Source organism: Acanthamoeba castellanii (genome assembly GCF_000313135.1).
Source record: "Acanthamoeba castellanii str. Neff unplaced genomic scaffold scf7180000084620, whole genome shotgun sequence".
In the NCBI taxonomy this organism is placed as follows: Eukaryota; Discosea; order Longamoebia; family Acanthamoebidae; genus Acanthamoeba; species Acanthamoeba castellanii.
In genome coordinates this window covers 35821-57007 of record NW_004457386.1, presented here as the reverse complement: position 1 = coordinate 57007, position 21187 = coordinate 35821, and the positions used below count along the sequence as shown (strand labels likewise).

General features: G+C 58.6%; 11 protein-coding genes across 11 annotated transcripts in view; 7 read left to right on the top strand and 4 right to left on the bottom strand.

Annotated features, from left to right (window-relative positions):
* Positions 1-219: 219 nt before the first annotated feature.
* Positions 220-2448, top strand: ACA1_341120 (Flavin-binding monooxygenase subfamily protein; the record flags this gene model as incomplete). The annotated part of the gene is made up of 10 exons (XM_004337447.1): positions 220-281; positions 360-443; positions 634-844; positions 888-999; positions 1089-1181; positions 1258-1327; positions 1403-1545; positions 1633-2013; positions 2081-2268; positions 2347-2448. 10 exons carry the CDS (start codon positions 220-222, stop codon positions 2446-2448), a joined length of 1446 nt encoding a protein of 481 aa, XP_004337495.1.
* Positions 2449-3056: 608 nt separating this feature from the next.
* Positions 3057-5245, top strand: ACA1_341110 (protein phosphatase 2C domain containing protein; the record flags this gene model as incomplete). The annotated part of the gene is made up of 8 exons (XM_004337446.1): positions 3057-3385; positions 3475-3632; positions 3712-3850; positions 4059-4241; positions 4308-4462; positions 4529-4626; positions 4707-4825; positions 4918-5245. 8 exons carry the CDS (start codon positions 3057-3059, stop codon positions 5243-5245), a joined length of 1509 nt encoding a protein of 502 aa, XP_004337494.1.
* A 261-nt stretch (positions 5246-5506) lies between these two features.
* Positions 5507-7521, top strand: ACA1_341100 (transporter, major facilitator superfamily superfamily protein; the record flags this gene model as incomplete). Its single annotated transcript, XM_004337445.1, has 8 exons — positions 5507-5603; positions 5668-5768; positions 5835-5940; positions 6070-6197; positions 6263-6342; positions 6442-6526; positions 6598-6713; positions 6801-7521. 8 exons carry the CDS (start codon positions 5507-5509, stop codon positions 7519-7521), a joined length of 1434 nt encoding a protein of 477 aa, XP_004337493.1.
* Positions 7522-7833: 312 nt separating this feature from the next.
* ACA1_341090 (26S protease regulatory subunit 6a, putative) lies at positions 7834-9505 on the top strand (the record flags this gene model as incomplete). The annotated part of the gene is made up of 5 exons (XM_004337444.1): positions 7834-8109; positions 8220-8324; positions 8405-8678; positions 8764-9305; positions 9392-9505. The coding sequence occupies 5 exons, from the start codon at positions 7834-7836 to the stop codon at positions 9503-9505; spliced, it is 1311 nt and encodes a 436-aa protein (XP_004337492.1).
* A 205-nt stretch (positions 9506-9710) lies between these two features.
* ACA1_341080 (uncharacterized protein) lies at positions 9711-10971 on the bottom strand (the record flags this gene model as incomplete). The annotated part of the gene is made up of 5 exons (XM_004337443.1): positions 9711-10222; positions 10309-10426; positions 10497-10569; positions 10685-10817; positions 10944-10971. The coding sequence occupies 5 exons, from the start codon at positions 10969-10971 to the stop codon at positions 9711-9713; spliced, it is 864 nt and encodes a 287-aa protein (XP_004337491.1).
* A 39-nt stretch (positions 10972-11010) lies between these two features.
* On the top strand, positions 11011-12504 carry ACA1_341070 (peroxisomal membrane 22 kDa family protein; the record flags this gene model as incomplete). Its single annotated transcript, XM_004337442.1, has 7 exons — positions 11011-11083; positions 11248-11325; positions 11546-11659; positions 11738-11826; positions 11906-11995; positions 12089-12196; positions 12310-12504. Coding segments are annotated over 7 exons (747 nt in total), but the record flags the coding sequence as incomplete, so codon positions are not given.
* A 312-nt stretch (positions 12505-12816) lies between these two features.
* Positions 12817-16220, top strand: ACA1_341060 (RhoGAP domain containing protein; the record flags this gene model as incomplete). Its single annotated transcript, XM_004337441.1, has 8 exons — positions 12817-13011; positions 13128-13298; positions 13451-14058; positions 14191-14303; positions 14380-14549; positions 14650-14947; positions 15103-15567; positions 15646-16220. The coding sequence occupies 8 exons, from the start codon at positions 12817-12819 to the stop codon at positions 16218-16220; spliced, it is 2595 nt and encodes an 864-aa protein (XP_004337489.1).
* Positions 16221-16407: 187 nt separating this feature from the next.
* Positions 16408-16755, bottom strand: ACA1_341050 (CSL zinc finger domain containing protein; the record flags this gene model as incomplete). The annotated part of the gene is made up of 2 exons (XM_004337440.1): positions 16408-16548; positions 16609-16755. The coding sequence occupies 2 exons, from the start codon at positions 16753-16755 to the stop codon at positions 16408-16410; spliced, it is 288 nt and encodes a 95-aa protein (XP_004337488.1).
* A 250-nt stretch (positions 16756-17005) lies between these two features.
* ACA1_341040 (uncharacterized protein) lies at positions 17006-17431 on the top strand (the record flags this gene model as incomplete). The annotated part of the gene is made up of 1 exon (XM_004337439.1): positions 17006-17431. The coding sequence occupies one exon, from the start codon at positions 17006-17008 to the stop codon at positions 17429-17431; it is 426 nt and encodes a 141-aa protein (XP_004337487.1).
* A 49-nt stretch (positions 17432-17480) lies between these two features.
* ACA1_341030 (CRAL/TRIO domain containing protein) lies at positions 17481-19582 on the bottom strand (the record flags this gene model as incomplete). The annotated part of the gene is made up of 10 exons (XM_004337438.1): positions 17481-17546; positions 17645-17760; positions 17852-17961; positions 18054-18168; positions 18256-18338; positions 18433-18518; positions 18593-18733; positions 18851-19020; positions 19155-19299; positions 19439-19582. Coding segments are annotated over 10 exons (1176 nt in total), but the record flags the coding sequence as incomplete, so codon positions are not given.
* Positions 19583-19940: 358 nt separating this feature from the next.
* The window catches only part of ACA1_340920 (leucine rich repeat-containing protein), a gene marked incomplete at both ends in the record, with an annotated part of 9316 nt that continues 8069 nt past the window's right edge, over positions 19941-21187 (bottom strand). The window contains one exon of the mRNA XM_004337437.1: positions 19941-21150. Coding sequence (XP_004337485.1) covers positions 19941-21150 — 1210 coding nt within the window. The remainder of the gene's footprint in view (positions 21151-21187) is intronic.

The following is a 21187-nucleotide window of genomic DNA, read 5'->3' as shown; positions in this document are numbered from 1 at the left end:
CTGCGTATCTTCCAGCACTGGTCCTCCGGCTTGGTGAGGGAGGTGGAAGACCCCTCTTGTAGATATATATACATAGAAACGTGTACACACCGCATAACCCACAACCCCTGCACAGGCATAAGAACTTGCACAACAGAAAGGAAGAAAAGAAAGGTTTTCTTGAGCAAAGGGGTGGATATCGTCATTTTCACGGCGTACCTGTAGTGTAGCCTGTGCACTATGGAAGGAGCACAGCCGACACGCGTGGTGAAGGTGGCAGTAATCGGGGCTGGTCCTGCTGGGTATCTGCCCCCCCCCCGGTGCTGTTTTAAGCTGCAGCCCCGGGCGGTGCGATCAGCCTAACCGGGGGGGGGGCAAAGGCTTACGTCCGCAAAGCAGCTGGCGGCTGCGGGTCTCCACCCTACGGTGTTCGAGCGGGCCGACGGCATTGGCGGGGTGTGGCGGTACACGCCCCCCGCTGACCCCGGTGCTCGGTCGGCGACCGCAGGTGGCGGCTGTGCTCCCGCATCACCTGCTTACAAGTGCCTCACCACCAACTCTTCGCGGTGTGCCTCTGCCCTTGCCCTTGGTAGGTATCCTTTGCATTCTCACTCATTATCTGGGTGGTGCGCATGTGGACTGGCGTGGCTGCAGAGAGATGACGTCGTTCTCGGACTTCCCGCTCAAGCCCACCGCGTCACTGTTTCCGACGTGCGGGGAGATGGAGGCCTACCTGGCCGACTATGTGGCACACTTCGACCTGGGCCGGTTCATACGCCTGCGCACAGAGGTGGTCCACTTGAAACGGATCGACTGGAGCTCCCCTGGCACCGATCGCTGGCTGGTCACGTGCAAGAGCGGTACCGTACCCTGGCCTACCTCCGCCGCTTCCACTTCTGATTGTCCAGCTATGCGCGCTGGAGCTCTCAGGCCGGACTGGGCGGACAGAGACTCTGGAGTTCGACGCTGTCCTGCTGTGCTGTGGCGTTTTCTGGAACCCCAACCTGCCTCGTTTTCCAGGTTTGCTCTCTCTCTCTCTCTTGCCATAACCTTTAGGTTAGCTTTGTAGCGGCACGAATCGAGAGGCCTGCTGACGGTCAACGCACCAGGCCAGGAGTCGTTCAAAGGCGAAGCCATTCACTCGCACATTTACCGAGTACCAGAGCCTTATGCAGACAAGGACGTGTTGCTGGTGGGCATAGGTACTTCGGAATCCCTTGTGAACGAAACAATGAGAATCACGCCACTGACGAGCGTGGATACACGGCTGACCGGCAGGCAACAGCGCCTTGGACATATCCCTTGACCTCGCTCAAGTGGCGCGCTCGGTCACCATATCTGCGCGCTCGTACCATCCCCCAGATCACCTGTTAGTGCCGCACTCACACGAAAGGGAAGTTTAAACCGCTTGTACGCTGTGCAGAGGTTCCCTGATTCTGTCGGTTGAGGAGGCTGGGCAGGCCACGGACCAGAAGCTTCTCTCGCGTGCGGCACAGCGGATGGCGCCCGAGGAGCGTATGCAACTCTTCCTCTCATTCCAGCTCACAACCGCCTTCATGCAGCATGGTACGTGCGCCCTCGACCAGCGCCCTTTGATATGCGCCGCACTCAGCTCGTGTGTGCGCGTACGTTTGTTCATTGTGTGTCGGGTAGGCATGCCACCACCGCCGCGACGGCCTGAACACGCACACCACAGCCTCGTCAAGAAGAAGGACGAATACATTGCGCGGCTCGAGGAGGGGAAGATCAAGATCAAACCCAACATTCAACGAATCGACGGCGACAAGATCACGTTCGTTGACCAGACGGTGATGGAGAATTGCGGCGCCATCATCTTCTGCACGGGCTACAACCTGACCTTCCCGTTCATCGACGATGTCTCGCTGTTGCCAGGAATGGAAGCGGGCAGGCTGGATCTCTACAAGAAGGTCTTCCACCCTTTCCACCCCACCCTCGCGTTCATCGCCCACGTCGACGCGATCGGCAGCATCTTCGCCATCTCCGAAATGCAGAGCCGGTGGGTGGCCAAGGTAGGTGTGGCCCGTCTCGTACCACCACTCTGCTCGTGACCTCAACATGTTCGTTATGGTGGTGACTGCAGGTCCTCGCGAACAAGATAGCGCTGCCTCGCAGACCACCATGCTGGCGGATATCGAGAAGCACAAGCAAAGGCTGGCCGTGGTGAAGCCCAAGTACCCGATGTTCGTAAGCTACCCCAACTACATGGACGAGCTGGCCCAACGAATCGGATGCCTCCCGACGCCCCACAAGCATCTCCACCAGGGCCGAGTACGACATCCGGCTTCCCGCACAGTTGAACCCCTGATTTGATTTTAAATTGGCCCTCACGTTCTTCAATCGCTACAGGTGAAGCAAATACTGGACGACGGTCCCCTCCTCCCCACCACCTATCGGCTCCACGGCGACGATCACTGGCCGCACGCCGGTCCCACCCTGGCCCGCCTCTAGCGCGTTTTTTCAACCAATTCTGTGCGTACAGGCACACGTGTGGCACAGTTATGGAAGGTGAACGAACATCACAACATTGCTGTAAGTGTGGTCGGTGCACGTTCCCGAACGAGGACCGAGAAAAGAGAAAGTGATTTCCCGCTCTTTTCGGAGTTGAATGCGTAACTCCGCGAGCGAGGGACGGGTGACTGACGCATTTCCGTGTGGAAGCGACGCAGCGCCTGGCGGGAGGACCCGCAGAAGCGGCCGGTTCTTCGCCCTGCGCCCGCCTCATCACGAGTGTCATCCACCTTCATCGTACGGGTCGGCAGGCTATCGAATGGCGACCATGAGGTCAAGGTGAGCAGAACCGCCCTGTCCTCACTCCGTTCGTCGAAGCCCACACACCCACCCCCCTACCAAACTCCAAACAAGAGAGCTTTTCCTCGCCACTAGCTCATAGCTATTTTCAAATTCAAACGAGCGAATTCAATCATACCACTTCATCTGCAGATCGAAGCACGAACATCACCGGCAACGTCACCTACTTTGCCAGCTCCCAATCAACTTCGACTGCGCCCAAGAGCACCAGCATGGCAACGACAACACAGGCATCGGCCAGCACCGGCATGGACGAGGTGAGCAGTAAACAGGCCACCCCCAAACGAGTAGCGGCAGGGAAGAAGGCCATCTTCGCCCAGTCGTGGCCGCGGCAGGATCTGCAGTCGCTAGAGAGGAAGGTGGCGGACCAGCTGAAGGCGGCCCAGGCGGCCAACACGCTGGTGGAGTCGGCGCTCAAGGACATGAAGGAGCCGAACAGCGGCCACACTGCGGAAGAGTTCCAGCAGGCCCTGCAGACGCTCCTCACCTACCTCCTCAACATCAAGCATCACCCCGAGAGCAACCACTACAAGCGCATCGGCGTTCACAACCCGAACTTCAAGTGGAAGGTGCAAAGGTAGAAATAGCCATCCACCCTCCCGACTCTCCATCGGCATCTCTGCGACATGTGACTCATGAGTTCGCTATTCGTGTGCGTACCACTAGCGTGAGCGGGGCGGTTGAGATGCTGCTGGCGGTCGGCTTTCGGTTGAACAGCGAGGGCGACTGCTTGGAGCTGCTCGATTCGCACTTGGACAAGCGCATGCTTGACCTACTGATCGATCGGCTACAGAGGGAGCTCACCCTCCACTTCCAGCACACACGTACGTGCGTCACGCCCATTCTTTCCTTCTCCTCTTCTCTCACGGCCGACTCAAGTCTCCTCGTCGTGCGGTCCCACAGGCTTCTTGCGCAGGAAGGGACTACAGGGCTCGCCTCTGCGCGACCGCCCGGTGGAGCTCAGCCCCAGTCTCCGATATCCCATCGGCTACGCCGATATGACCGGCCGCAGGCCCACCATGGAGGACCAAATTGTCATCAGGTACCCCTCCCACCCCCAGGCGCACCCCTGCTCGATTCCCTTGTGTAGGCGCCAAATTTCATGCATTACTTTCCTAAATAAGTAAGCCCTCTTAGCTCAGCTGGTAGAGCGCACGACTGAAGATCGTGAGGTCGCTGGTTCAAACCCGGCAGAGGGCAATAACCATCTACCTTTTTGTTGCTTTGTTGCTGACCAAGCCCACGCGCAGGGGAATGTATCGTGGGTACCCGGACGAGGATTTTGTGGGGATGTTCGACGGACACGGGGGCAAGGGAGCGGCTGACTTGGCGGCCGCCACGCTGTATTTGGAGCTCTGGAAGTACATCACGCTACAGAAGGAACGGGGTCAGAAGATAGAGGACGAAGATGCCCTCATTACAAAAGTAGTCAGGTAGAGCTCATCACCTCCCTACTCCCTTCCCCTGCGCGCTGTACTCACCTCCTGTTCCACCCCTAGGGAAAGCTTTCACTCGACCAATAGCAAGATCTGCCAGACGTTGAACTTGATTGGAGACTTCTCCGGCACCACCGTTCTCATGTCGTGGATAGTCGGCCAGAAGCTTGTCATCGCCAACGCGGGAGACTCGCGAGCTGTGCTATACAAAGACTCAGGTAGGCGACACCCGTACATGTGAAGCTGTGGTCTCCTGCTTACTTATCTGCACTTCCACTCCGTAGGCAAAGTTGTGCGCCTTAGCAAGGACCACCGCCCCGAGGATCCGGAGGAAAAGGAGCGGATAGAAGCGCTGGGCGGTCGCGTGGTTACTCTCCCCCAGGTGTGTCGTCTCTCCTTTCCCCTCCTGCGATTCTAATGTGCAGGTGTGATAGGTGACTAACCTTCCCGTCTCGTGCGCAGGATGCACCGCGTTTGAATGGCACGCTCAGTGTGAGTCGCGGATTTGGTGACTTTGATTTACAGCCGTGCCTCAGCCCCGACCCCTTCATCAACATTGTACCTATTAGCCCCGACGACAGGTACGTTCTTCGTGCCTCGTCTTCTTTCCCGAACAAGTGAATCGCTTGCGCGTGCGCTAACGATGCACTTATGTGTCGACTATCCCACTCAGATACCTTATTCTCGGCTGTGATGGCCTGTGGGACGAAGTCGAGGAGGAGAAGGTGGGCGAGCTGCTCACCAAGTGGCGCAAGCAGATCAAGGAGCAGGCGCAGCAGAGGGAGGAAGACCAGGCCAGGCTGCGGCGTATGACGTCGAGCTCATCGAACGGCCGGAATCGGAATGGCAGCCTGACCTCGTCGGCCTCGGGTATCTCGACCACCAACGGCGATGGCGGCGCCATGGAGGCCTATCAGCTGGCGCGAATGCTGGTGGACTATTCATACACCAGTGGCAGCTACGACAACATCAGCGTCATCGTGGTCCAGCTCAAGGACTGAGTGTTGCCTGTGGCGACGTCTCGCGAGTCCTTCCCTTTGTACAAATCCTGCACAAGTGAGAAAAAGAAGAAAAAAGAAAATAGAATTGCTTCGATTCATTTCTAGGTGGGCAGGCAGTTCGCTTCCGCCCGCAAGTGTTGAGGGTGGCCACAATGAGCCTCTGCAGCATCCCGCTACTACGATTCTGATTACAATATTGCGGCTATCCACATCCACCTACATCTTTTCTGATATTTATTCATTTAACTGCCAACGAGCGGCATGAGCCAGCTTGAATGGATTGTGGAAGCGATTCTACGCCGATTCGAGCCTTCGACCACGACCATCACAGGAATTGGCTTCCTTGTTGATGCTTATGGTATGTGCCAGAAAGCCAGAAAAAACAACACACCCCTGCAGGACTTGATGCGTGCACGCAACAGTGTTGTTCAGTATCAACCTCGTAAACAACGTGCTGGAGAAGGTGTACCCCGACCAAGCGGATGAGTTCACCATATCGGCCATCACGAGCAGCGTCGTCGTTGTACGTATCCAGCTTGCAAGCTGCTTGCGTCATGGGTGAATTTACCGACGATTGCACCACCTGCAGGGCACGCTCATCGGACAGCTGCTGTTCGGAATGGTCGCGGACCAGCTCGGCAGGAAGCTCATGTTCGTGACCACCATGGCGCTGGTCATCGTGGGCACCTTGGGCAGTTCACTCCTCTCCTGGAATGTGTGGATCATCTCTGTGTTCTTTTGCCTCGGTACAGAGCTCCTCTGAGTGAGGGCACGTCACGTTCATCTCTACTTACCACGTCGTCGCAACGTTGTCGGTCGCGCAGGGGTGTGGCGATTGATTCTGGGCGTTGGGCTCGGCGGAGAGTATCCTCTCACCGCCATCATCACGAGCGAGTTCTTCGAGAACGACGCCAACCGAGGCGCGCGGATAGCCGGCGTGTTCTCACTTCAGGTACGCGGCGCCTTGGCCACAGGATCCTTCAGCATCCACTTATCACGGGCTTCTTTTGCGACTAGGGATGGGGCAAGCTGGTGGCACCGATGATCCTCTACTTGTTGCTGATCGTCGCCGGCAACAATCTAGACTTGGTGTGGCGGTGCGCGACTCCTGGCCGTGTGTGCACTCGCATATTCCTCTCATGTGCCCACTACATCAGCGCACGTGGGACTCATCCGATGATTTGATGAACCCACAGGTTAGCGTTGGGGCTCGGCGCCATACCTGCGTTCATCACGTTCTGGCCGCGCCTGGGAATGCACGAAACGAAAGCCTTCATGGAGGTAATACACGGTGCTCTGTGTGGGGAAAGGAATGGGTGCCTGTCTCACATTCGATTCTTGGCGTGCCGCAGGAGCAAAGGAAAAATGAGCCAATCAACTGGCGGAGCATCTTCCAGGTCTACTGGCGCAAGCTCCTGGGAACATGTAGCACGTGGTTCCTCCTCGACTCGGTTCTTTATGCCAATGGGTACGTTACCATGCCTCTATATACCACGACGCCGTTGCCCCCACAGGCCAACTGCTCACTGTGCCTCGCCTGTGCGTGTTCCCCCAGCCTCTTCACGGGCACGCTTCTGGAAACGGCGGGTCTCAGCGGCAACGACGGCGAGATGTCGCAGCTGATGAACGATGCCAAGATCACGATGATCGTGGCGTTCATCGGGCTGCCGGGCCACTGGCTGAGCATCTATCTCATCGACCGCTGGGGCCGCCGCACGCTCCAGATGTGGGGCTTCGCGCTCATGACGGTGCTCTACATGGTGCTGGGCGGCTTCTTCGATTGGGTGACGATGTTCTCGCCGGCCTTCATCTTCCTCTACGGGCTCACCTACTTCATCGCCAACGCCGGCCCCAACACCACCACCTACGTCCTGCCCGCCGAGGTGTTCCCCACCAAGATCCGCTCCACATGCCACGGCCTCTCGGCGGCGTGCGGGAAGGCCGGGGCGGCCATCGGCACCATCGTCATGGGTCCGATGCTCGAGCAGTGGGGCGTGGGAGTGACGCTCATGGTGTGCGGCGGCGTGTGCGCGGCCGGCTACCTCATGACGGTGCTCTTCGTCGACGAGACGGTGGGCAAGACCCTCGAGGAGCTGTCTGAGGAGGACGACGAGCTCACCCTCCTCTTCCCCGACCCCGAGCTGGCCGACCGCCTTCGCCGGGAGGAGCGACGCCTCAAGCTCGTCTTCAGCCGGGGCAACCCCGACGCGGCGGATCTCGACTCAGCTCCTCTCACTCGACTGGGCCTCACCATGGACTCTGCCAAGCTGCGATGACCCCACGTCCCCGTCGCGCGCGCATGACGCGTGGTTGTGGTGGACGAAGCTTGAGTGGCTCAGCCACCACCACCATCAGCACGATCACGTTGCCCTTCGCCTTTGGCTGTGTACAAACAATTTTTTGCATTTTTAAAAATGATAAAAAACAAGTTTTGGAGGCTGCAATTTTTGTGCAGGATGAAATGTCCGCAGAAATCATGCCCAGCGCTCGGTGTGCTGGCAAAGCGAAGCTGGCCGCAGGGAAGACGCGAAAGACTTTGATCAGAGTCTGGGCAGACAGAACGAACACAGCGATTGAGATAAAGAAGAATGGCGGACACGATGGAAGTTGAGAAGGGAGGCGACAAGCCCAAGACCCTGGAGGAGGCGCTGCAGGAAGAGGAAATTGACCCTGAGATCCTCAATAGCTCGGTCGATGACATCACTGCGCGCACGAGGGCACTCGATCGAGAAATCCAGATCTTGAGGCACGAACAAAACCGGCTTCACCACGAGCAGGCCGGCCTCAAGGAGAAGATCAAGGAGAACAACGAGAAGATTAAGCTCAACAAGCAGCTCCCCTATCTCGTCGCCAATGTCGTCGAGGTATGCGCTGGGTGCATGTGATCAGATCCAGTGTTTTGGGGGTGTTGGTGCGCATTTGTGTTTAGCATTTCGTTTCACTCAATCGGTGTCCCCACGTCCCACATCTGCAGCTGATTGATGCCGAGCCCGAGGAAGAGGAGGAGGGCAGCACCATGGAACTGGACGCTCATCCCGCCACTGGCAAATGCGCAGTGATCAAGACGTCCGACCGAAAGGTATGATCTCGCTGCGAGCTTGTTTTGCGCGCTTGCCACTGAATCTGGCTTTGTCTCATCTTGTTACGTTCGCTGTGCAGACCATCTTCCTCCCCGTGGTGGGTCTGGTGGACCCTGCCGAGCTGAGGCCCGCCGACCTCATCGGCGTAAACAAGGACAGCTACCTCATCCTCGACACTCTTCCGCCCGAGTACGATGCCCGTGTGAAGGCCATGGAAGTCGACGAGCGGCCCACCGAGGACTACTCAGACGTCGGTGGTCTCCACAAGCAGATCGAGGAGCTCATCGAAGCCGTCGTGCTTCCCATCACTCACAAGGATCGTTTCCTTTCTATCGGCATCCAGCCGCCCAAAGGTGCGTCTCTCCTTTCTCGCTCTCTGGCCTTTCTCTTTGAGAGATCAAGTTGGTGATGGAAGCTGACGCGAGGTGTTGGGTGCAGGCGTGCTGTTGTACGGCCCGCCCGGCACGGGTAAGACGCTGATGGCCCGTGCTTGCGCGGCGCAGACCAAGTCTACCTTCCTCAAGCTGGCCGGCCCCCAGCTGGTGCAGATGTTCATCGGTGACGGTGCCAAGCTGGTGCGCGACGCCTTTGCGCTGGCCAAGGAGAAGGCGCCCGCTATCATCTTCATCGACGAGCTGGACGCCATCGGCACCAAGCGTTTCGACAGCGACAAGTCCGGTGACAGAGAGGTGCAGCGCACGATGCTGGAGCTACTCAACCAGCTCGACGGATTCAGCAGCGACCTCAGCGTGAAGGTCATCGCCGCCACCAACCGAATCGACATTCTCGACCCCGCCCTGCTGCGTTCGGGACGTCTGGACAGGAAGATCGAGTTCCCTCTGCCCAACGAGCAGGCTCGCGCCTCCATCCTCCGCATCCACTCGCGTAAGATGAACGTCAGCAAGGATGTCAACTTCGAGGAGCTGGGCCAGAGCACGGAGGACTTCAACGGCGCTCAGCTCAAGGCCGTGTGCGTGGAGGTAACGACAACAAAACCCTTTTCCTCCCCTCTCTCTCTCTCTCTTCGCTACGATGAGTTTTGGGACTGACGAGTGTTGATGATAAGGCGGGTATGCTTGCGCTGAGGAGAGACGCCGAGGACCTCAGGCACGAGGACTTCATGGAGGGCATCGCCGCCGTTCAGGCAAAGAAGAAGAAGAGTCTGCAGTACTACGCCTAAAAGCGAAGCAAAGCAAAAGAGATAGGAGCAGCGATGATCGTAGTCGTGCAGCACACAGCCTCTTTCCTTCTGAACTTCTTTGTAAGTTATTTATGTGAATACTCCCCTTGCGCGTGTTGCCCTTCACCCACTGCAGAACTCTCGATTCGTCAATGTTCACTCGACGTGTGTTTACATCAGAAGGTCTTGCTTTGGTTCTTCTTCTTCAGCATTTGTACATCTTTTGGACGCAGCGGATGGGACTTCGGCACACGGGGCAGCCGGCGTCGATCCGCAGCTCGTCCGCACACCGGGCGCAGAGCAGGGCGTGGCCGCAGTCGAGGATGACGGTGTCGATGGGGGACTCGAAGCACAGCTTGCACAGGTCGTCGTCGTCGTTGTCGCTGGCGTTCCCGGTCTCCGGGGCCACTTTGTCGGTGGAGCTCGAACTCGTCATCGTCATCGTCGATGATGGCGTGCGGGTGGACAGGACGTGGGAGGACGATGATGAAGAAGTGGCAGTGGAAGTAGAGGACTCAGAGGCGGAAGAAGAAGTGAAGGAAGAACAAGAGTCAAAAGTGGTGGAGTGCTGGAGCGAGTCCTCCGAGGAGAAGGTTGTGTCGGAGGTGATGGTGATGGTGGTCGTGGAAGCTGGTTCGGACTCCTCGGGCACCACCGTGGGAAGCTTCATCGGCTGCGGCTCGGGCAGCAGCAGCTGCTTCGCCTTGTCCTCCTTGCCTGTCGGTTGATTGAGCGATGAGCGATGAGCGCCACCATCACTCAGTTGGTAGAGTGGGCTAAGAATGGTGAGATCAAAGGGGTACCGGTGGCGAGGAGGCTGAAGATGTAGTTGAGGAAGGCGAGGGCCTCCTTCTCTTCAACCGCGTCCAACCGGCCGGTCTTGGCCAGGTGTTTGTTCACCCACTTCCAGTGCTCCAAAATCTGACCACGCACACAGGACGGTCATCGTTCGAGAAAGAAGAGGTCACGATCGACCGGACGGCACACGGACCTCTTTGAGGTTGGCGCCCAACGCGATGGCATAGTATGGTCGCACGCTGACGATGATGCGGTAGGGCTGTTGTCTGTGTTGCGCCGCGATACAGTGGCGTCAATGACCAACAACCAAGTAAGTGCAGTGCACGACACGATGCCTAAACGCGCGCGTGTGCGGTGTGTGCGTGCGCATGAAAGAGGAACATGTACAGCGAGCGGGAGACGAGGGAGCGAAAGCCGAAGACGAGGCGCTCTATCGGTTTGTCGGCGGAGTAGTGCCGCTGCAGCACGAAGTAGCGTTTGCGCTTCACCTCCTCCCACCCCGTCCACTGCCCTCCTAACATACATTATATATTAATATATAAATAAATATGGCATATAAATGCCCCCGTCGTGAGTGCATTGGGGGGGGGGTAATATATCTGCAATACACAAATAAAAAAATGGATTCAAGAAAGCGAACCAGAGGTTTCTTTTGGCTCTATCCACATGCCGTGACGCCTGTGCTCTTTGTTCTTTACTCCACCAGTCCTCAACAAGAGAGGAGAATCGATTGCGCGCCCGTATGGAAGGAATCGATTGGCCTGGAACTCAAGAGCGAAGGTGTGTGGCCGTTCCCGTAAAACACAGGAACAAAATGTGAGGTATGCTCGCTATGTCCGTGTCTCGTTACACAGCGCAAGGCCGGTGGTGTGCCACACACAGAGGGACCTCATCATCTTGCACTGTTGCATCATCTCCAATACACTGAATGGCAGCGGCAGCAGGTTGGGTGCAGAAGGTGTTGCATAGCTATTCGCGGGCAACCGCGGAGAGGCCCTACCGCACCAACATACTCACTGCAGGTTCCTCCCCCCTCCCCCGATTTCCCTCCCTCTTCTGCAACCGTCCTTGCCAACGTTCATAGCTGTCGCTGCCACTTGACATGATCACCAACATTTAAAAAACAGAATTCAATCAAATTAGATTTAATTCATGCCATTATCTTTTTTCTCCTTTCCTCTCCTTGTGCGCGGCCACTCGTTGCCAGACATGTGCTGACCGCTGGTGCTTGGTGGAGGGCAGGTGTGCTGTGGTTTTCCGGCGATGTGATATCGCAAAAGGCCGACGGGAGGGCGTGGAGCGACCTGGACTGGCGACGGACGGCCCGCATCACCGCCTACGGCCTCTGCGTTGCCGGTGCGTCCCGACCTTTTGGCCACCTTGGGTACAGCTCAGAGCTCTGTGTTCACCGTGATCGATCATGGCCGCCATCAGGTCCGGTCTACTGCTGGTGGTATTCGTTCCTGGAGCGCAAGACGGCCCACCTGGCCCAGCGCTCCGTGTGGAAGTACATCGCAGCCAAGGTATACTATGCACTTGCCATCCCTCTTCCTCCCTCCGCGGGCGCTGGTCGGTGGCCGCTGACCATACACGGGTTGACAGGTGGCGGCAGATCAGCTCATTTTCGAACCGCCCTACCTGCTGCTCTTCTTCAGCTTGACCTCCATCATGGAGGGGCATACGCTCCATCAGGTACGCACGCAACCCTTTCTCTCTCGACTTGACGCGCTCGAGGAAGGAGAGGGAGAGGGCGCACAAACTCATCATCGCGGTGGCCAACAACAGATCCGATCCAAGCTGAAGCAGGACTACCTGTCCACGTTCATCGTTGATTGTCAAGTGTGGCCCTTTGCCCAGGTCCTCAACTTCCGATTCGTGAATCCACTCTACCAGGTACGCCCCGCCCCACTACTACTACTACTTTCTCTCGCTCGCTCGCTAGCCCAGACTCGGTCTTTGCTCACCGCCTTTTTCACGTCTGCGTGTCGTGGCTCTCCGACTGTCAGTCGTTGGTGGTGAACGGGGTCTGTGTGGGCTGGAACGCCTACCTGTCGTTCGTGAAGCACAAGGCCATCCTCCCGCCAGATCACAGCGAAGCCGCCATCGGTGGTGGCAGCGTTGCCGCGCCCGCTCGACTCTCCTCTCCCATCCCCTCCGGCGCTCCTTCATCCCCCGTCGAGCGCTCCTCATCGTCATCGTAGGTTTCCTTGTCCAACATATGTTATTCTCTTTACCTTTATAAATACATACATATATGAGTAAAATGTTTTCATTTCTTTTTATCTTTCCGTGTAGCGAGGTGGGAGCCCCATAATTCAAATGTTTGAATTATATATCAATTAATTTCGCGCTTTTACTGGGCTTCTTTTGTTCGACTTCTCCGGGGTGTGCTTCGTTGTGTTCTTCAGATTATAATACTCGGGCACATAAAGAGGAAGCACGCGAAGAAGCCCCTTCTGCGTGGCCGGCCCCTTCAACTCCATCAGAGTTCTGGTGTAGCATTTCTCAGCGGAATGCAAAGCTCAAGGGACGGTCTTGAGCGACATGGAATTGAAGAAGATGATGTCGACCTCCAATCCTCGTCGTCGTCGGTCACCGACGATTCCCTCTCGTCGGGTTCGGCCGAGCCCGCGGCCGGCGACATCGACGAAGCCCGACAGGAGATCAAGAAGCAGCAGCAACTCATAGCCGATCTCCAAGCCCAACTCGTATCCTCCCCCCCGTAAATCTGCATTTGCGATTCAATCGATTTCCATCGATCCATGGGGAGAGCGAGGGGGTGGCAAAACGCTGATTTGTTCATCCTGATGTGTCATGATGCCAGGCCGGGCAGAAGGAGGGTCCGGAAAAGGCTGCAGCGGGTGGGAAGAGCGCGGGAGAAGGCCCGACAACAACAACGGGAGCAGGAGGCGGAGGCGGCGGAGCTGGAACAGAACTGGAGGAGTTCTTTGCCAGCATCGGCCTTCCGCAATACGCGGCCGTCTTTGCCAAGGAGGTACATGTGCCGCACTCTCATCGGTGTCATCCACTGTCGCTTTCGTTCTTTTTACTGTGGTCGCTTTCGTTCTTTTCTGAGTGCATTGTGCACACTAACGCTTTCGTCGTTTTTGTGGTTCTCGTGGCTTCACAACGCACGCGCACACACAGGAATTCGACGTGGAGAGCATCATGCTGTTGGACGAGAACGAGCTCAAAGAAATGGAGATTCCTCGAGGGCCTCGACTCAAGATTCTCAACCGCATCAAGGCCGGCAACAACGTCAACACCACCAACATCAGCACCAGCGGCGGCGGCAGCGGCGGCCCGTCGTCGGCCTCGATCAGCCGAACCTCGTCGGCCAGCCTGAACTCCTCCGCCGAATCCCTCGTCGTCGACGACGCCGGCGCCGGGAGTTCCACCCCGCCGCCCGCCCGGCACGACCTACTCAATCCGCTCGACCTCGAGGAGGTGCCCAGGCCCGGCAGGCAAGCCCGGCTGTCGTGGGGGCCGACGCCCGAGGGCGAGTCGCCGGGCGGGAGCCCGCGCTCGTCACCGTCGTCGCCGCTCCACTCGTCGCCGCATCCGATGGCCGAGGACTCGTCGTCGCTGGTGGCCGGCGGCGGCGGCGGCGTGGTGCGCAAGTTCAAGCGGGACTCGGGGGAGATGCGGCGGAAGCTGGCCGAGGTCCAGCGCTCGCCCGGCCGATCGAACCACTCCAACGCGTTCCTCAAGAAGAGCGTGTCCGACCTCGAAGACCAGATGAGCGCCAGCGATGGGTACCGCCCGCGCTACAAAAAACCACCGCACACGCACAACACGCACAACACGCACACGGCAGGGACTGACGACAATGGGGGTTGCACACGACACACGACACACGCATCACCGCACACGCACACGCACACAAGGTCGGTGTTGACGAAGGCGATGCTCGATCGGAGGCGACGGAGCGGAGGGTCAACATCGGGACGATCGGCCATCCCCACCATCAGCTCACGATCCCACGAACACATCGACCACCGTACGCTCCGCTCCACCATTTTGTGGCCCATTTTTATTTTTATTTAATTTCATTTTTATTTTCTTTGATCGACCAGATGACCGCGATGACGAAGCGCCGGGAGAGGGGGGCCTCGTCAAGAAGGTGCTGCTCGTCGATGCGTCAGCGCCGATCAAGACCGTGAAGAAGATGGCCATCACCGAGATCCTGCCCAAGGTCTCGCAGATGCCCATCGAAAAGCAAAAGGCCAAGAAAGTCGGCGGGGTGGTACGTCCCAATCCCCCCAAACCTTCATTCTTTTTCGCTTTCGCTTTTGCTTTCTCCGATCGCTGCTAACTTGAGTGTGCGTGCGTGTGCGGGCCTGAAGGTGTACGAGTACTACTTCACCGGCGCGCGGCTGATCGAGTGGCTGCTCGAGGAGTCGCTGGCGACGACGCCGATGGACGCCGTCATGGTGTGCTCCATGCTGGTCCAGCTGGGCGTCATCGTGTCGCTCGCCAAGAACAAGGAGTTCGAGGGCAAGCTCGAGCTCTACGCGCTCGAGGTGGGCGACTCGCGAGACAAGCGAACGCGGAGCGTCAACTACGCCTCGTCGCCCGTGCCCCCCGAAGGCTCGCCCTCCTCCAAGGCCAGCAAAAAGGAAAAGAAAGAAAAGAAAAAGAAGGGTACGCTACGCTCCCACTCTCCCGTCTTCGTTTTATTTTTTATGTCCGAGCGATTCCTCGGACATAAACACTCATTGCGTGTCGCCCGTGTGTGTCGTGTGTCGTGTGTCGTGTGTCGTGTGTCGTGTGTCGTGTGCGTGTGCGGGCCATGACAGAGAAAGACGGAAAGAAGAAGGAGAAGCGAAAGGAGCCGCGGCGTCCGTTCAGTCTGCGAAAGAGCGGCATGGCGATTCTCAACGGCATCAAGATGGCGCAGGCTGAGGAGAAGGCCTACGAGGGCGCCAACAACCAGCTCAGGCGGCGCATCTTCAAGTCCACGCTCGAGGAGGTCATGGCCCTCCAGCAGGAGAGCGACCCCACGCTGCAGGTGCCCCGGATACTGGTCGAGCTGCGGCGCGCCATCATCAACAACCGCGGCCACCAGACCGTGGGCGTGTTCCGCATCTCCGGCAACAACGACCGCGTCATCGAGCTCGTGGCGCAGCTCAACGAGGGCGACTACGACGTGCTGCTCGGTGTGGACGATGTGCACATCCTGACCACCATCCTCAAGCGCTGGATCCGCGACCTCGCCGAGCCCCTCATCCCCGCCGACATCTACTACTCCGCCATCGAAATAGGTTCACACACGCACCACCGCACACACGCACGCACACACGCCACCGCACACAACTCACCGCGACACGGCACGGCAACAGTGAAAGTGGACGGGTACAGGCAGCCGGAGCGGTGCTGGGAGGCGCTGGTGGGGGTGCCGATGCTCAACCAGCGGGTGATGGTCTACGTGCTCGACTTCCTGCGCGACCTGGGCCGGCCCGAGTACAGCGCGGTCACGAAGATGGACGTGGACAACCTGGCCATGGTCTTCGCCCCGCTCTTCCTCTGCTGCCCCGACTCCTCCCTCCTCTTCTCCAACAGCGTCTACGAGGCCACCTTTGTACAGAACCTCCTCACCACCGACCCGTCGACCGCCTCCGTCCCCTCTCCCTCCACGCCTGCCGTCGCCACCTTCACCCCTTCGCCCCGCTCGTCGCCCATCGCGGCGGGCGCCCACCACCACCACGGCGCGGCGCCATCGCCGCCTTCGTCGCCCTCGATGCCTGTCTCGTCGGTCTACTCTTCACTTGCCTCGTCGTCGTCGTCGGTCCCGGCGCCCGCTACGACGTCATCGTCGCCGCTCTCCTCGACGGCCTCCTTCTCGCACTACTCGCCCTCCACCATCCGCGCGCGCCGATCGGTCACCCCTCGCGCGGCCTCGCCCACGATCGAGTGATCGATCGCTCTCCAGTGGCGAGGTCGCTTGCGCGCACTGCAAGCGGACTTATTTAATGTATTTTTATGTGATGATCCATCCATCCATCCTTGCGTGCTGTACACTGCCGCTTGTCGCGTTGCGATTGCGTTTCGTTTACGCGGCCTCTTTTCAAAAATTGTGTTTCTCCATCTCATCTCTCGAAGATTTAGTTGACGGCAATGGTCGTCGCGGAGCCTAGGCTCGAGTCCTTGTCCTCCTCCTCTTCCTCTTCCACTTCGTAAATTACTCGGATGTACAGCGAGCAGCTCGGGCATCGCGCAATCTCTTCTCCATTCATCAGCTCCTCCTAAATCGCTTGCCGTTAATTATCAGTTGCAGTGCAGAGTGGAGAGTGGCCCGGACGTACCTCGGAGATGACGAACTTGTCGCCACAGGGGCAAGGATAAGTGTAGATCTTCTTCTCCTCATCAAATTCCATGTCCTCGATTTCCACCTCATCGTAGACCCCCTCCGTGTTGGACGCAATCGCCGCTGCAGCCTCCTCCGCGTTCATCTCAAAGCTGTTCTTCAGATAAGATGCAATCGAGCTGATTGATGATGCGATGAGGGCGGAACCCAGAATTTTAACCAAATAGTTTCACTCAACTTGCTCGTTTCCAAAACATTTCGAAAAGTGCAAAATGTTACCTGGCAAATTTCTTTCTCCTTCGGGTGCTTGCGTCTTGCCCCGACAAGCCGATTGTGGGCCTTGAAAAGCCGGAGGTGGCCCTCCGCCGTCTCACTTTACCCCCAGATTCGAAAACATGGAAAAGGCAAACAAGTGCTCTAAGGAGGAGTGCGACAACTGGGCAGGCGATGACGGCCTGTGCAACGCCTGCCGCCGCGGACCCATGACCGCGGAGAAGCGCGAGGCCGAGGAGGCCAAGCAGCGCGACACCCGGCGCAAGCGACAGAAGGCCGAGGCCGTGCCGCCGTGCGCCAAGTGTGGCGGCCGTCAGATGCTGACTATGTGCGCGCGGTCGTGCGACGGCAACTCCTACACCCTGCCCAACGGCGAGGCGGAGCAGGGCTGCTACATGCCCCACTTCCCGGGCTTCACCTTCGCCGACGGGATGGAGGTCAAGGTGTGCGTCGACTGCGGCACGGTCGTGGGCTTTGACTCGGACAGCCTCAAGGCCGCCATCGCGGAGGCCGAGATCAACCTGCGCGAGCAGCGAGGAGAGGAGTAGTGAACCGCTTTGTATTCAGGAAGGGCGATGACGAGAAGACACAAAGAATTCAAGCGCTGCCCTCCTGTTCCTCCTTGGCCTCCAGCTCGGACTCCTCGGGCTCCTCCTCGTCCTCCTGTTGTGGTTTTTTTGGGGGGGTTGGAAATCATCAGTGTGGGGAGAGGGTTGGGCAAGTGGAGAGGAAGGAACAGAGGAGAAGGAGGGGACCCTCACCTTGATCACACCCCTGTCCTTGGAGGGGTTGTTGCCGCCGTAGTCTGACTCGAGCACGTTGACATCGACGAGCTCCAGAAGTGCGTCGGTCTTCTTCTGGCCAGCGCCAATCGCACCTGTGGCCACATACGGATCGACCAAAAGAGGTCCGACGATTGTCAGCACCTCCGAAGAGAAAGAGAAAGGGGAGAGATGGGCATGCGTTACCGGAGAGGAAGTTGATCTTGGCTTTCGTGTCGGATTCGAGGAAGGCGCCGAGCATGGCCCAGAACACGGAGAACACCTTGGGGGCATCCACGATGAACAGCTTGTGCAGCCTGGCCCCACACGCAGCAAAAGGCTCGTCAGTTCCCTGGTGGTGGTGGACCAGTGCAACACAACCAGAACGAGCGCAGAAGAGTCAAGGCACCTCTCGGGGTAATGTGTGTAGAAGATGTTGAGGGCCTCCTTGCACACTGCCTTAGGAGGGAAGCACTTCCTGTTGGAGCCCTTGAGATCGAGGATCCACAGCATCTGCTCAGTCTCTGCAAAAAAGGAAAAGAAAAGAAAGAAAAGAGGTCAGTCGGGCCGCACACGAAGCGATCAAACTCGGAGGGGGGGAGGTCGCGCACCTTCAGGGTTCATGGAGGCGATGGCCTTCTCCATCACGAACACGACGTAGCGCGTGTACAGAACGAAGTCCGTCATCGGTTGGCTGCGCGCACAGGGTGGAGACCGGTCACGACATTGCACTCGCGTACACAACATGTTCACGACCTGGCGAGAAGGGGAGGTGCGAGGCGGCGTACTTGAACTTGACCATGACGATGGGTCTGCCCTGCTTGTCCTTGCCGTTGTTGTAGAGCATGCCCATTTCGATCAGATCCTTGACGTCCTGTGTGATCGACGCATAAAAGAAGACTTCGTGAAAAGACAGGTCTGGGTTGGGGCTGCAGTTGAGAGCCGTACCTCCTCCTTGATGGTCTCGGGCTTGAACTCCCTTCTCCACTTCAGGGTGTCCTGGATCATGGCCAAGCTCTTCTCGAGGTTCCATCCGAACTTGTCCACCCTCGCCCTCAGGTAACGCGCCAGGCAAGCGTCATTGCACCACTGAACGCACGCTCGCCGATTAGCACACAACACACGGAGACACGACGCGACAGTGCCACAGGGAGCGGAAACGGCGAGATGGCGATTGGAGGCGACGAAGATGGTGGATGGTCATACCTCCTTCTCCTCGTCGGTGAGACCGGTCGAGAAGAGCTTCTCACGGAAGTTCACGAGCTGGACCTTCTGTGTGTTGCTGAGCGTGGCGGCGGTGCGCGGGAGGATGGTGTCCAGGAACTCGGTCGCCTGCTTCTTGCTCGCGTTGATGCTCTCCAGCCACTCGTTGAGCTCTACAAACGTTGAGAAAGGAGCAGCAAGCTGCCGTTGTGAGTGACACAGCTGCGACTGACGCATGCGCCCGTTGATGCGCGCGTGCGCCTGCGGTGCCAGCGACGTGGCGAAGTGGCGGAGTGCACTAACGAACCCTTCTCGGACTCGGCCATGACGATGAGGGGCTTCTTGTCAACGACGACCTTGAAGGGCCACTGGGTGGCCTTGAGCTTCTTGGGGTCGCGGTCCATCGCGGCCACCTCTTCCACTGAGGGCAGCTCGATGCGCTTGGCCACGTCCTGTGTACAACAAATCTCACATAAGCTTCCAATGGCCAGAATCACGGAAAAATCACTCCCTCATCAAGACCGCAGTACACCGCATGGCAGATGTGTGGATAGCATTGCAAGATCTGAAGAAGTGAGAATGCTGCCGTGCCTTGTTCTTGGGCGCTTTAAGGAAGTCAAGCGAGCCGGTCTCGGTGTTGATTCGCAGGTAGAGCTTCTTGAAGTCGAAGGCCGCCTTGCCCTCGGCACGTTCGCCCAAGTGAACGTAGCCCTCGCGTCCCTGGTGCGCATTCGATCAACTCAAATTAATCCGCATTCATGTCGCCTCTCATTAAAACGCATTAAGTAATGAATTAACTATGCCATGCTCAACACGCCCTCAATCTGCAAAGTGAAGGTATGCACGAAAGGTACCTGTGTGGCTTCCATGGCAAGCGTGATTTGAATGAGAGGCGAAACGAGAAGAAAAGGGGCCGCAAGCTCAAGGCTCTTGTGGCCTAACACTTTCGCGGAGTTGTAATCACCACGGGCCTGCCCCGAGGTAACGAAACATGTGCGCAATACGCGACGATGAGGGTGATGGCAGCATGTTGAGGAATGACTGGGAATGTGAGTGATGGTGGCGTGGAGCTGGATGGGGGGAAGGAGATGGCTCACATCTCGCCAGCGTTGCCTGCCCCAACCGCAGCCGATGCGGCTCTGGCGAGCTGCGTCTGCAGAAGCCGCGCGCAGGAGAGGGAGCAGGCATCGCCGCCCACGGTGAAGTTGCGCGCGGGCTGGCCCAGCAGCGAGCCCGCCCACGGGCGACGAGCCGTAGCCACGGGCGCGCCGATGTAGGCGCACCCGCACAGGCTGCACTCCCTCGCCGCTGCGCGTCCCTCGTCGAGTATAGATCGTAGTTGCCGGATGAGCTGCTCGTCGCCGGCCCACCTGCTGGTGCTACTGGCGGTGCCTCGCTGGACGGCCAGCTGCCAGCACATGGCTCGCAGCGTGGGAGGGGTAGTAACGCCGGGCAGCTCGCCGTTCAGGGTCGCCTGTGCAGTTTCCGTGGCCGTGGCGTCGGCAGTGGGCAGCAGAAGCGGGTTGTGGTCCAGCGAGATCGACCCGAGCTCGCACTCCGAATACCTGCTGGCCTTGTCCTTGCCTCTGGCATCGCCGCCGAACATGGCGACGAAGTGGAGCGGCAGGAAGGCGATGCGGTTGTTGTGCAGGAAGAGGCGCTCCAGCCGGGCAAGCTTGCCCTGGGCGAGGCACGCGGCCAGAAGCGACAGGTCGGCGAGCAGGTTATGGGAGAGGTCAAGGCATCGCAGCCGCCGGAGCTCGATGAGTCCCTCGAGGCGCGCGAGCTTGGCCAGGCGGTTGTGGCTGAGGCGCAGCTCCTCGAGCCCGCCGAGCGCGCCTGACAGCTGGAGGCCGGCCAACCGGTTGAAGCTCAGGGAGAGGTGGGTGATCGGTCCCTCCTCGAACCCCGGCAGCGCCGCGCTCCCCTTTCGGTTGTTGCTGGGCGTGGAAGACACGGACGACGACGATGGTGATGTCGTTGCGGGGGATGGCAGGGCCGACAGCGATTCCGACGATGGCGAAGTGATCAGGGTGGCCGACGAGCTCGGGTCGAGCGACGAGAGGAGCGAGGAGAGGGACCGCGAGCGCAGTGACGACGACGAAGACGACGAAGTGGTCGCACTGGAGGGCGATTCAATGAGAGACCACGGCAGCGAGGTCAGTTGAAGGCCCTCCAGAATGACCTGCCTCTCCTTGGTCGGCAGGACCGCCAGCGCCACGTCCGCCTGGTGCAGCTGGCAGGACCAATTATCATCAGCCCGTGATTCACCCCCCGCCCCCCCGAACGAATGAGGGGCAAGCCTGCAAGCCTGTACCTTGGGGTCTCTCTCTTGTCGCC